At 30.8% G+C, this 14,302-nt stretch overlaps 1 protein-coding gene across 1 annotated transcript; it reads left to right on the top strand.

Annotated features, from left to right (window-relative positions):
* The first annotated feature begins 62 nt into the window (after window positions 1-62).
* Window positions 63-4,201, top strand: LOC129322495 (MDIS1-interacting receptor like kinase 2-like). The gene is made up of 2 exons (XM_054968806.1): window positions 63-741; window positions 3,984-4,201. Exons 1-2 carry the CDS (start codon window positions 63-65, stop codon window positions 4,199-4,201), a joined length of 897 nt encoding a protein of 298 aa, XP_054824781.1.
* Window positions 4,202-14,302: the final 10,101 nt, after the last annotated feature.

The following is a 14,302-nucleotide window of genomic DNA, read 5'->3' as shown; positions in this document are numbered from 1 at the left end:
AAGGTTATATGAACAAAACAATGAAGCTATTAGTGTTGATGCTTGTTTGTTTTGTGACTCTAATGCTAATAACTAGTGGAATTTCATATATTCTAGTTCAAAAATCAAAGAGAAGAAAAGGTCACGATGGAGAGGCAATAACTCTCAATATTTTCTCCATTTTGGGTTTTGATGGGGAAATTTTATGTGAAAAGGTTGTGGAGGCTACGGAGGATTTTGATGAGAAATATCTCATTGGAGTTGGAGCACAAGGAGGTGTTTATAAAGTTGAGATACTTGATAGTCAAATTTATGATGTGAAGAAACTCCATCCAAATTATTGTAATGCAGATTTTTCTAATCCTCAAGCATTTTCAAGGGAAATTCAAGCATTAACAGAGATCAAACATCATAATGTCATGAAGTTGCATGGGTTTTATTTAAATTCATGCCTATCATTCCTTGTTTATGAGTTCCTAGAAGGTGGTAGCTTGGATAAGATTATAAAAAATGACATGCAAGCATCTAAACTTGAGTGGGATAAGAGGGTGATTGTTGTTAGAGGTGTGGTTGATGCATTATTCCACATGCACCATGGTCTTTCATGCCCTATAGTTCATCGTGACACATCAAGCAAGAACATCCTATTAGATCAAAAATATCAAGAAGCTCATATCAATGACTTTGGAATAGCAAAGTTTTTAAAGCTAGACTTGAACAACATGACCTCATTTGCTGGCACCTATGGCTATGCAGCTCCAGGTGAGGTCTCCTTTCTTTGCAGCCAAAAATCATTGCTATTATTCTATGCAATGCAATATAATTATTCTCATAATAACTTATCATGTTTGATGCAGAGATTGCTTTTACAATGCAAGCAAATGAAAAATGTAATGTATATAGTTTTGGAGTTCTCACATTAGAAATCTTAATGGGAAGGCATCCAGTGGAGTTTATTTGTTCTTTGAGAGAGATTTCAACATCAAATGATCTCCCACTTAAAGATGTGTTGGATCAATGACTTCCTCCACCTTCAAACCAACTTGTCAAGTATTGATGGCAAGGATAGCATTTGCTTGCTTGAATGACAATCCACAGTGCCGTCCAACCATGGAACAACTATCTTTGGAACTTGTGAGGCCTAAACCTTATTCAATGAACCAATTCAACAACATCACACCTGGGTAACTCATGAAAGGTTAAAGTTCCTTGATAATTACTTTGTTAGCCTATTGTACATTCACCATTGCATCTGTGTTTGAATAAAGTGGAGTGGTCTTTGCCATTTGTGTAATGAAAGTGTTGTTGGCTCGATCGAGAATAAACTAGGGTACTTACCAACTATTGGTCTTCTACTTAAAATAAATAAATGATGATAATAATAATAATAAAGTGTAACAGTAAATGTGGTACGTACCCTAACGTTAACGAATTTGATCGTTAATTTTTTTTAATTAAAAAAAAAACTAGTTAGTACAATGGATAAGGTCATTAGTGCCTGTTTTGCTTTTGGAATTTGGACGAGGAGGAACTTCCACAACGGCGTGACATTAGAAACATAAAACGATGTTGAAAAAGGATCTTGAAAAAGGCAGGCAATCCTCTGCATAATTGTCCTTTTGGTTAATAAATTATGTTGGTGTCTATATATTACAATTATATATAACATAATATTGCTTAAGTTTAATATTATAAGGTAGTTTTTCAAAGTATTATATTAAAAAATATAAAGTATTTTGGGTCTTTCAATATGTAAAAGTTTTTCTTAAAATACTCTTAATTAAAAAGTGTAATTAATAATTATAATTGAGAAACACTACTAAATAAGAATAAACATGAAAAGAGCATGTAATTTTAAATATAATTAATTAACTTATTGGAATGTAACTCGTTTAAAAGAACGAATGAGTATAAACTTCTAATAAGTCATCATTCACGTATAATACATTTAAATCACAATAGTTGCACAAAAGTTAAAGAATACAGAAAGTACTTAGTGATAAAGCAGGAATCAGGAGCTAGACGTTAACGATGCACAGGTGAAAAACGTAAACTTGATGAGAAGAGCTTTTTGCAAAGAGTTGGAATTGTTTATCGGATTATTGGGTAAAAATATCCAAAAACTTCTTTCAGCATGAGCATCTAATATTCTTAAATCAACAATAATATATGGATACTCATAAACTCTTTCTTATAAGGACATCCTTCTCCATCTCGCTAAATTTGTCTGATATCCATTAATGTTGATTATTAAAAAAAGAAAGCAAACATATATAAGATGCAAAAATATTCAAAAAATTTTTATCCAACAACTTTTATTATCCTTAAGTTAACAATAGTATATAAGAATCCATTAATTTTATAAAATCAATCAATCTTCTCCAATGCATTAAGTTTTATTCTTAAAACTTAACGGTTAACATTAAGTTATTTTAATGGATTGAAGAAGGTTAGACTGATAATTTGGTTCTAATTCAATGGGCCAGCCTGAATATTCAAATTTTTTATCATTAATAAAATAAAATTAAAATTACTAACAAAAGTTGATCCAGCTGTAAAAATTTGGCTCATAACCTGCAAAATAATGAAATCAAATCTCGTTATTAATGTGAGGACCTTTTTAGTAAGTGATTTATAAGTACGAATGCACCATTGCCTTTCAAGATTGAGTTTGCTCTGGGTTTGAAATTAAGGACCAAATTTACTAGATAAATTATTGCTAATGGGGGAAAATATCTTGCATGTGAATTAACATTTGAAGGTTTGAGCGTATATTTGGAAAATAGAAAAATGGAAGACTCGACTGTAACATTAGTTTAGGAGTAATAAATGTGTTTTGAAAAGTAAACAAAGCTGCGGCGTGCTTTTAGGGTCAAGGAAACACAGACGAATTTAATTACTCAGAAAAAACGAAAGATGGGGAAAGAAAGAAATAAAAATAATTGAGTTTAAATTTCAAATCTTTTAAAATATTTTCAGAAAAAAATGTGGCGTTTGGAAAATTAACATGGGATGATTTTAAAGTCTAAAGTAACAACACTATCATCAACAGTTCAACACAGGTAGATATTCAGCGGTTTTGAAGTCTAAAGTCTTACATTTAGAGTGAGACAATTATGACATATACAAGTAAAAGGATCAAATGACTCAGTATAAAAGTTATTTCTTTTATTTACAATTGTTCCTTCTTTTATCTCAACTTTTAAAACAATCTGATAGACAATAAATGGGAATTCGATCGGAATTTGAAAAGTATATATAACTGTTATAAGGACGTCAACATGAATGGACTTTGATATTCAATTACTGCACGTGACACAATTTAAAATATTTAAAATACAATTGCTTTCAAATTTGCCTTATCCTTTAATGATTCGGATTGGATTTATGTAAGAAAAGTCAATACTTATTGATAAGTGATAACGTTCATTGACTTATGAAGCAACCTAATGAGAATATTTTTACACCACAAATACTCTATAGATGCAAAATATCGACATGAGATTTTGGTTTTATTTTGAAGAATGGCAGTTAAGTCTCAAAATTAGTAATCACAATGAAATTTGTATAGGAATTACAACTTGGTGCAACTAAGAAGGTAATATTGAGAGAAAAAATTAACTACTATGTATTTTCTTATATTTAGTATCAAATAAAGTTTTAAGACTTACCCTATGACTAGAATATGAAAATATAATATTGTCTCGTTCTCTTTATGTTAATTTTTTTTAAAAAAAAAGCAATTATATGCAATCAATCGATTATTTCGGTTTTTGAGAGTTGTGCCACCACTTTCAAAAGAGACATACAACATAGACTCTGGTTCCTGTTTATCCAACCAACTTAAAACACTCCGAATCATGACTCGTATGGTTGTTACTACTCATCCGTCGGGCTTGAACAATAGGTCTTATGGGATATAAAAGAAGGTTATTTATAACTAGGTATGGAAGATGATTCACTTATGTGGTTCATACTATGTCCATGTGTACTTGCTGTTTTAGTATCACTGCTTTGTTCTAGCAAGGCTGTTATTGCTCCTTCTTCTAATTCTTTGAAGCTGTTCACTAATACATCATTGGCAAGATATAACCCATTGGAACGCCGAAGAAAATGCTCATACAAATTTGTCGTGTTTGATGTAGAGATTGCTTTTACAATGCAAGCAAATGAGAAATGTGATGTTCATAATTTTGGGGTCTTCCCACATTGGAAATCTTAATGGGAAGACACCCCACAGAGTTTGTTTGTTCTTTGACAGAGATTCCAACATCCTTCAAACTCCCCCATGAGAATGTCTTGGATCAACGACTTCCTCCACCTGCAAACCAAGCTGTCAAGGAAGTAATGCTGATTGCAAAAAATAGCATTTGCACGTTTGAATGACAATCTATGGCGTCGTCCAACCATAGAACGAGTATCTTTGAAACTTGTGAGTCCAAAACCTTATTCAGCGAACCAGTTCGACAACATCACACTTGGATAACTCATGGAAGGTTACAGTTCCTCCATATTTGACTACTTTGTTTTTCTAATGTATTTACCATTGCATCTATATTCTTGTATAAAGTGCAGTGATCTTCGCGATTTGTATTATGTAAGTATTTTTGGGTACTTATCAACTATTTGTCTTCTCTTTAAAATAATAATTAAAAAAAAAAGTGTACCAGTAAACATGCTATGCGTACTATATTTGCATTAGAAACATAAAACGATATTGAAAAAGTAGGTAATCCTCTATTATTGCCCTTTTGGTTAATAAATTAAGTTGCCCTAATTTATTATAAATCTATATATAATATTATAAACTTATAACAAGTCATATGATTCGCGTATAACGCAAAAAGATCACCTGACATTCACAAATTTAAACAATACTGATGGCGTTAAGAGTGATTAAACAGGAATTAAGAGCTAGAATTTTTCCACTATGTCCCCCTCAAAAATCATGATTAATTTTCAAAATCCATCCAGTTTGCTCCGAGATAGAAATTAAGGACCAAAATTACTAAAGAGCTTTTTTTAAAATAATAAATTATTGAAACATGGAATATAAAAGATGTTAGATATGGGACTTGACAGTTTGCTGAAGGGAAAAATATTTTGCGTGAGTTAGAATTTGAAAGTGTGAAAATATTTGAAATAAATTTGAAGACTAGATTGTAACATTAGTTATGGAATAATTTATTAATTTATATTAGAATAATTAAATAATATTACATAATCATACAAATATTAATTAAATTAATTAAAAAATTATATATATTAATTAATATATAAAATTTTTGAATAATTAAACCATTGAATTTATTTATTAATTATTATTATAAAAGAAAATAATTATTTGTATAAATTATATATAATGTATTTAATTAGTTACTAATTTAAATATATAATTATTTAATTTTTGGGATATGAGAGGTGGCCTTTCCATTTTGCAGAAACGCCACCTCTTTGTTTTTAATTATTAACTCGACAATAATTAATTAATGAATCAAAGAGGTAGCGTTTCTAATAAGGAAAAATGCCACCTATCTGATTTTAAATTATTAAATAATTTTCTGTACTGATTATTTATATTAATTATATAATTATGATAAAATAATGATATAATCTTACAAAACAAAATACTTAATTTATAACAAGGTAGAGAGGTGGCATTTAATTATTGAAATGCCACATAATTATTGATCAAGATAATGCTGTGACATTTCATTTGAAAAGCACTACCTCTATGTATTTACTAAAATTTAAAATAAAAATAATAATTTGTGAGCTGTGGCACTTGATATAAGAAATGCCACCTCTCTACCTTTGCTTTTATATTTAGTGGCATTTCATTTTTTATTGTCACAAAATGCATGCTATTAAATCTTATTTTTATAATAGTGAAAAGACTAGCATCATTAATCAAGAAATAATATCTGTAGGCATCAAGGCCTTTTTCTATCATAAGAGGCACTTCTTCATACAATATATATATATATATATATATATGAAGGCAAATAAATTCTCAATGCTCTCTATCAATGCAATGAAAAAGAAGAGATCTACAAGTAGAACAAACAATATAAAAAAATTTAAAATAACACTATATAATAGAGAAAGGCTAGAGGAGATCATTGCACATACGCATGACTTCATTAAGAAATTTTAATATGTCCTTCACAAGTTGATAGTGTATGAATTATATCCCTAACAAGCGCTCACAATAATATAACAAATCTCATACATTAGATTACCTTCTAGTGGGGTCGCCAAAGGTTGTATTGTGAAGAAGCCAATGGGTAGGTGTAATAACCCCTTTATGTTCATACAATTGCCTTCATCCAATTGCTATCACAAAATAATATTTGCCTTGACATTATCAAAATTTACCACACAATCATAACAAATAATCATAATTAGGAATTATAGATTACTCCTAAGTTCACAGTAAAATATAGAAGATGTAAAGCTAATAATCTTAAGAAATAATTTGAAATATTTAGGATCCCAAAAAAACATTTCAAACAGGTAGTTTGAACTCAAACTTAATGATTTATAAAGATATAGGAAGTATGGAAAAGTTTTGAGAAGCAAAATACTTAAAAATAGGGCCAAAAATATCATTTTGAGTATTTTAATACATTCACCATAGCTCGTGGTCCATGCACTGTGGCATGTGGCATAAAGAGGCCATTTTGGCTGCTACACCATGTGCCGCAGTGCATGTGTCCTTGTTATGATAGCAAAATGCTGTCATGATAGCTTTTGGGGCAAACTTTAAATGCACGCTATTTTCACATCTAATATCCAATTAGAATGATTCAAGAACCCACACAAAGCCTATTCAATAAGCTAACTAATGGTATAAGTTTCATTACAATCTAATATTGTATGAGAATTTTATGCACTCAGATATAAAAATCAGTTTTTAAAATGATTTTCAAGCATCCACGTATCCATAACTCAAAACTTATATTATTAACCCATTTTGAGGCTTGAACTAAGTCCAATGGATTAAAATACACCTAATTGAGCATTTAAACAAACAAAAACATACCAAACACAAAATTTGGGCACTTAATGATGGTTTCACCTAATATGGCAAAAAACACAAAATCACTACCACATATACTATTTGGCCTTTATTGCACATAATACACCACATACATTATCACCACATATATACAATATTCCTTACACTTGTATTAGTATTTTAGCTCATCACCACAAAAATCACTACATATCTACATCATATAAAATATTAGGTTAAAATACAAAATATCATAGTATAATGCAAGTGCAACCAATCAAAATGATATACATTTCTAATTGGCAACATATAATATCATATGACTAAGTATATGTACACCACTCAAACAAAATCAAGCATTACTATTTGTAATGTAGTATATATACTAATCCTTGCCCGATTCCTTCCCCTGCTTAAACTCAGCAATAGAACCTATAAAAATAATAACCATAAGGCGAGATAAAAATCTCTGTAACTAAGATAATGTACAATATTGATTAATATATGCTAAGTTATAAACAAGTTTTAAAATATGCATGATAAACACACCATATACAATTCACCATAATAAAATGCATGATCATTAATCATCCAATCCTCTAATACTCCTAATTGAACCGGTAAGCTATTTCATAGAACTAAATCACATGATGGTCCCCAAGCTCACTTTCCATGGTAGGACTATCTAGCTAAGACATCCTAAACCATTTATGGACTATAGTTTCCCCCTATTATGAGTAATTGTGGTATCATTACTCCAACATCACATCCTACAAATGCTAAGGAGCATAGTCTCTAACTCTAAACCCTTTTAGGTACTAAAAGAGTAAGTCTCGAATATCACACCCTTTTTTGAGCATTAAGGAGAAATTTGAGCTGCACCTAGTGTCCCAAGGTGCCAACAATGCCATATGAACTTAATCTCCACTAACTCTACTAAGGTAACCTCCCACCCTCTAAAATGTAATATTTCACTACATATCTCTACTTAATCATGCATAAACCATTTTCTAAGTAAAATAACAAATCTTACCACTTACTTCAAAAAACATGAAATTTCACAAATTATTACTCCACTTATTTTCTAAAATAGTTAACTTTTACAAAATTTATACATGTATACATAACAAATCATAGAAAAATAACTTGAGAATAACTTGTACAAGGTAATAAATAATACAAATTATCTAGTTAGCTCAACCCTTTGTTACTAAAAGGGGTTACCCATGGTATTAAATCTCCTCGTGTGTTGAAGAAAGTTTTCTCACACCACATTCTACAACAACAAGTACTATATGTTAATTTTTAATTAACACAAGCACTATTAGCTATCAATATCATCCTAATTCTCCCACTCCTCACTCATATTCTCAATAAAGAGGCCTATCAAGATTACAATTTGTTCACACCATCCCCTTAAGCCTCCCTCTAACTCTATCACAACATAACACTTAATATCTCAACTTATCACACTTCAAAACCCTACAATTAGCTAAGGCTTGGTCCAACTTACACCAAACAATAACTAAGATTCATATTACCACTTATCTAAAGTTAAAAAACTTAAATCAAACCTCTAAAGTCAATAGAAACCTCTAAAACATAGACCCATAGCTTAATCCATTCAGAGCAAATTCTCCCACTTCTAAATTCTATGAAAAATGAGATGAAAAGGTAGAGGAGAAGGGTGAGAAACTTACTCAAGAGTTCGAAGGCCCAATTTAGCTTCAAAATCCTTCCAAATTAAAGCCCTAGCAGTGCCTAAATCCTTTCTCCTTGTGTTCTAGGTTTTCCCTCACAAAAACTGCCTTTTTTGATGATTTTCAAAGCTTAACTTGTCTAGTTGTGCCATGCACTGTAGCGCATGACACACAAAACATGGCACATGATGTAACGAGCAAAAAGTATTTTTGCTTCCCCTAATGCCACCCGATTCGATCCAACTTCCATCCTAACTCAATTTAAAGCCAAATATGACTCAAGAAGCTAATTAGCTTCCCAAAAATTTAATTAAATTAATTAATCATCTTTTTAACTAATTTATCCCTTAATTACTCAATTTATTCTAGATTTAAAGTTTTTGGATGTTACACACAATGCCTTCTATTTTCCTTGGCAAGGATGAAGCAAAGTGAAGTGGAGGCTTCTGTTGGGAGGAAAATTATCATGACAATTTAGGGAGGTATTAAGGGGATACATCTTGGAAATTGAGGGATCATGGGTTAGGGAAGTTAAAATAATGTGTGGAGGTTAACATGAGAAGCCATGCGCATAAATATGGACATAAAAATTAGGGAAATTTAAATTAAGCAGTATTTATTGGAAAAAAATTGATTATACTAATTAATTAATTTAATTTAAAAATAAATAATTTTAAAATATAATACATCACTAATTTTGAAATATAAAAATAAAGAGAATATGATATTAAATAATAGAGGTAATGGGATATGGAAGTTATTGCTAATTCAAAATATTTGCATTTAAATTAATAAGAATTAAGGGGTAGTTATTAGAATGAGGAAATATATTATACTAACTAAATAAATTGTTTTAAACGTAAATAATTTTATAAGATGATACATCACAAATTTTGAAATTAAAAAATAAAGGGGTTATGATTTTAGAAAAAAGAGATCCTAGAATACGGAAGTCATTCATGATTCAAAATTTTACATTTAAATCTGAATTCTATAAATTTAAAATTTAAAATATTTAAACTAATAGGGATTAAGGGGTAGTTGTTAGAATGGTAAAATTTATCATAGTAGTTAGTTAAATTGAGAACGTTATGATACTTGAAATTTTTTATGATTTTTAATTTTTTTAAATATTTTAAAATTAAATTTACAAATTGTGAATTGTAACATCTCTTAGATTTTCACTTCTCTAAACGTCAAGTACTCTTAAGGATCATTTATTAAGCCTTGATGATGATCAAGTACTAAAGATCAACAAGAGAAAAATGCCAAATTGATTTTTGAGCGCATGTGCATTTTAACCAGAATCTAACATCAAATTGCAAAATTCATAACTAATTCTATAAAAATCATAATGAGGTGATTTAAATCTCTAAATCAAGCTTAGAAAGTCCTCTTCAAGGAAAAATAATCCTTGACTTTGAACATCCATAAATATTTATTTATTGTGGAGTGTATCGGTTGTTCTTGATCTCGTCTCAATTCTGCTTGTTTTTCTTCCTTTAGGACTATCTCATCCTCAACCTCTCTCTTGTCTCAATATATTTGCTAGAATATTACCAACTGTGTTTCTTCTTTTCACCATTCTCCCCTCCTAAAGATGGAAGTCATCCCACAAAAGTAAAGGGTTAGTACTAGCTCAAGAGAGGAAAACAATGTATGTATAATGATAATTGCTGACTCTATATGCAAATGCACAAAGAACAATCACAACTCAACAAAATTCCACATACCAGTTTTCATAACCAGATAAACTGATACCAAGTTTGTAATATCCTTCCTTCTAAATCATGATTAACTCCTTTGCAAAAAAAAAAATCATGATTAACTCCAAATCTCCATAATTAAAGAGATTGGCTCAAGGTCAAAGACATATTTACCAAGTTTGCAAGTAAGTGGTAAAGTTAGAATCTCTAGTTTTCAAAACTAAAACCATTTTCAAAGATTTTGAAATGGACAAATCAAAGTTTACAACTATGCAGAGGCAAGGGATTTTCAAGAATTAGTGTATTTGCTAAGGAATCAAAAAACAAAGAGATTCTACAAAATTTGGGTTATGTATTGTGGCTCATTAAGCAAACACTGTGGCTTATTCGCCTCTGTGCCATGCACCACAGCTCGTTGCACAATGTGCCACAGTGCATTACACTTTCCATGATAATATGACGTATTGCACTTTCCATGATAGTAGATTTTTACTGTCAAATTAACAACTTCTAGGGCAACTTCTGATGTGCCTCATTCCTCCGTTCGACGTCCAATTGATGCAAATTAGGTGTCTATAGAAAGCTCTTTACAACTTTAACTAATGGCTTGGGCTATACACTCAAATTATTACTCATTTAAAATTTGGACACTCTTTTTAAAACTTACACTTTTACAACATTTTTCACAAAATAATGTGTCCAAAACACATTCCATAAGCCAAAAGCTAAAAATACCATTTCAACCACATCCTATAGACTAAGATCGAACTGTGCAATACACTACCTCACACATAACAATTATAAATTGTAACATCCTTAAATTTTAAATCAGATTAAATAAGCTTGATTAGGTTACTTAAGTGTGTTAGTGAGGTGTGCAGCCAGAGAGGCCTAACGGGCATCTTTGGTTTCAATTTCAACCTTAAGCACAAGTCTGAAAGGAAATTAGATCACTTGGGAATAAAAGAGGAAAAAATTCTAAGAAGGGAGATTCTGTGCTATGTACCGTGGCTTGTGGATAAGCTACTACAACGCATATGTGACAATATGCTTGGGGAGAGGCTCTTTATGCCATATGTCGTGGTGTATGGTCACTTTTCTGCTATAATAAGTCGTGAATCTAATGCAACAAAGAAGGAAAGAAATGAAGAACAAGAGAGAGCAGTGAAAGGACTGTGCTAAGGCTTGAGAAATCTAAATATTGGGAGTATTTTAGAGCTTCTAAACATCAAAGGTAAGTTCCTTTAGTTAAATCTTTCTCTTTTCTTTCATTTTTTTGATGGTAGAAGTTAAGGTTTGATTAGTAATGGTGTTTTTTGGTCCATAGAGGCTATGAGTCTAAACCCATTGATTTAAATAGAGCTAATGGGAGTAAATTGAGCTAAGCAAATTTGGTATTTATGATTATATGATGATCGGTGGTTATGTCCAAAATTCTCATAAATATAGTGGTTGGGAACAATATGGTTTCATTAATGATCATTAAAGAGATCAATATTATTAATGAGGGTTGAAAAAAGCTAAAAAACCTTATGAGTACTTTTACATAGGTCAAGAATGAATCTTGAGTATTAAGAAGTATCGAGTTATTAGTAAAATTTAGCACAAATATGGATATTGATGATTTGCATGGTAAATGCTTGTAGAGTGACTACCATTGGCATCATTCAAGTTTCTTGAAAGCTTTAGGAGTGAGTATTTAAGGGATGAAACCTTTGACCTCTTAAAAATTTGAGGTAACTAGGGGAATTCTATCTAATGCTTTTATGTGTTAATTAGTTTATTGATTGAGATTGATAATTGAAGTGTGTGATATTGATTATGATGCAAGTATGGCATGAATTACTTGAGAATTCACTATGTTGACTCTGTGAGTCCAATGACTTGTTATGCAAAAATTCTTCAAAAACAATATTAGTGGATTTTCGTATTTTGTTTAATTGAGAGTTCATTGATTTTATGGTTAGTAAAGTAGAATAAATGCTTGTTAATGAAGTTCTATAAGTATACGTATTTATGAGAAGTTGGGACAATAATTGTGAAAATATAGTTTTCCATAAATTAGTTTAATTGAAGTTCAACGATGTGAGTTATGATAGGGTACAATGATGATGTATTTAAAGAGTTTAATGACATATGTGTTGTGGAGTTCCACGATAAGTGTTAAATGTGAATTATTGCATGAATATGCATTCCATGATCATGAGAGGTGGGCGTTCACCTAGAAAGAGGAGTAGAAAATCAAATCCATATAGTAGGGCTCCTATCTGAGTAATGTTTTGCTCAGATTGATTATATTCATAATGTCTCACTTGTTTAATGAGAAACTGTCTCACTGATTTAATAAGGGACTTGAACCTAGCTAGTAATCCACCAGTTTAATAAGGATGCTAGTTTAGGAAAGTATGACACCCCATAGTATGAGAAATAGGAAAACTATCTCCCATAAGTGAATTGGGTATGCCTTGGTTAGGTAATGCTCCTCATAAGTGTTTAGGCTAGGAAAGTTATAGATTATAGACTATTCCATTATGTTATAGCCTATGGTTTCACGTCAGAGAAATAAGGAAGATATAAAGGAGATGTGATCATGCATTTAATAAAAATGACACATAGTTCCTATTTTATGATCATTTTGAAATAAACCCATGAAAGCCTTCTACTTTAAGAAAAGCCAATAATTTGAATTGCATGCTAAGAGCATGTATTATTTTTTGATTAAAAAATGTGGATTGACTCTTTGAAAGTATGCTTTATAATCTAATAATGACCACTATCTTGTGTGTCTATTTTTATTAGAAAGGAAAAGACTAAACTGTAATTATTTACTTTTCACTTGCATTTAAACTAATTGACATGCATTAGTAGGGGTTAGATGAACCTTGGTTACTGAATGGTTGTACTCACCCCACTATCTTCGATATTACAGGGAATAGTTCAAGAGGATTAGAAAGAGGAAAGCTCCTAGAGGCTTAGGACTGCGATCCTATTTAGTATGCCTCTTTATTTTTGAGTCATTATGTGTATTTGGCAATTTAAATTGCCAACTAGGTTTTATCCATTTTAGTGTTTATGAGTTGTAAGTGTATTTTGGGCTCTAGGGAGTGAGTTAATATTATGTGATATATGTGATAGGACAAAAATACTAATGCAAGTAAGAGTAATGTTACGTGATATTTTTGGTATGCCTTTTATTTACACTAGTATTTTGGCCCTCTTATAGATGACATAAAACATATACACATACTGTAAGGCCTAAAATACACTGACAACTTATAAAACACATAATGCAAGTAAGGGGTAAAATAGATAATTCCTAGTTGGCAATTTCAATTATCATTTACACATAAATACTCAAAAAAATAGCCCTACTAATATGATTGCAGTCCTATGTTTTTCTCTTTTCAATCCTCTTAAGCTATTCTCTGTAATATTGAAAATAATGGGGTGAGTACAACTACTTAGTAACCAAGGTTCAACTAATTCATACTAATACACGTCAATTAATTTAAATGCAAGTGGCAAGTACAATCGATTTACAAACCATGTAACACGTTCAAGAGCATAAATCCACATTTTCAGGCATAATAGCACATACTCATGAAATAATGCTTTTTAATAGCTTTCATATAGGAAGAGAATTTGTCACATAATCAATTGGCATATACTCACAAGGAATTAAAGCTAAATTCATGATTTTCATCATTAGGGTCACAATACAGACAACCATATGCCCTTTGGACTATATGTATGATCACACCTCCCTTATATCCTTCTTATTCCTCTGACACAAAATCATACACTAAAACATATTGGGATAGTTTATGATCAAAGACTTCCCTAGCCTAAACATGTGTGAGGGACTACTTGGCTAAGGATTTTTCCAACTCACTTGTGGA

Source organism: Prosopis cineraria, unplaced genomic scaffold, assembly GCF_029017545.1.
Source record: "Prosopis cineraria cultivar Desert tree isolate PC_DT_omini unplaced genomic scaffold, ASM2901754v1 PC10, whole genome shotgun sequence".
In the NCBI taxonomy this organism is placed as follows: domain Eukaryota; kingdom Viridiplantae; phylum Streptophyta; class Magnoliopsida; order Fabales; family Fabaceae; genus Prosopis; species Prosopis cineraria.
This window is presented reverse-complemented; position numbering and strand designations above follow the sequence as displayed.

Excerpts from the sequence above, each read along its gene's own strand:
- LOC129322495 (XM_054968806.1), top strand. The coding sequence starts at position 63 with ATGCTAATAACTAGTGGAATTTCATATATTCTAGTTCAAAAATCAAAG. Across the intron at positions 742-3,983 it reads CTATGGCTATGCAGCTCCAG|TATCACTGCTTTGTTCTAGC; the intron begins GTGAGGTCTCCT and ends TTGCTGTTTTAG.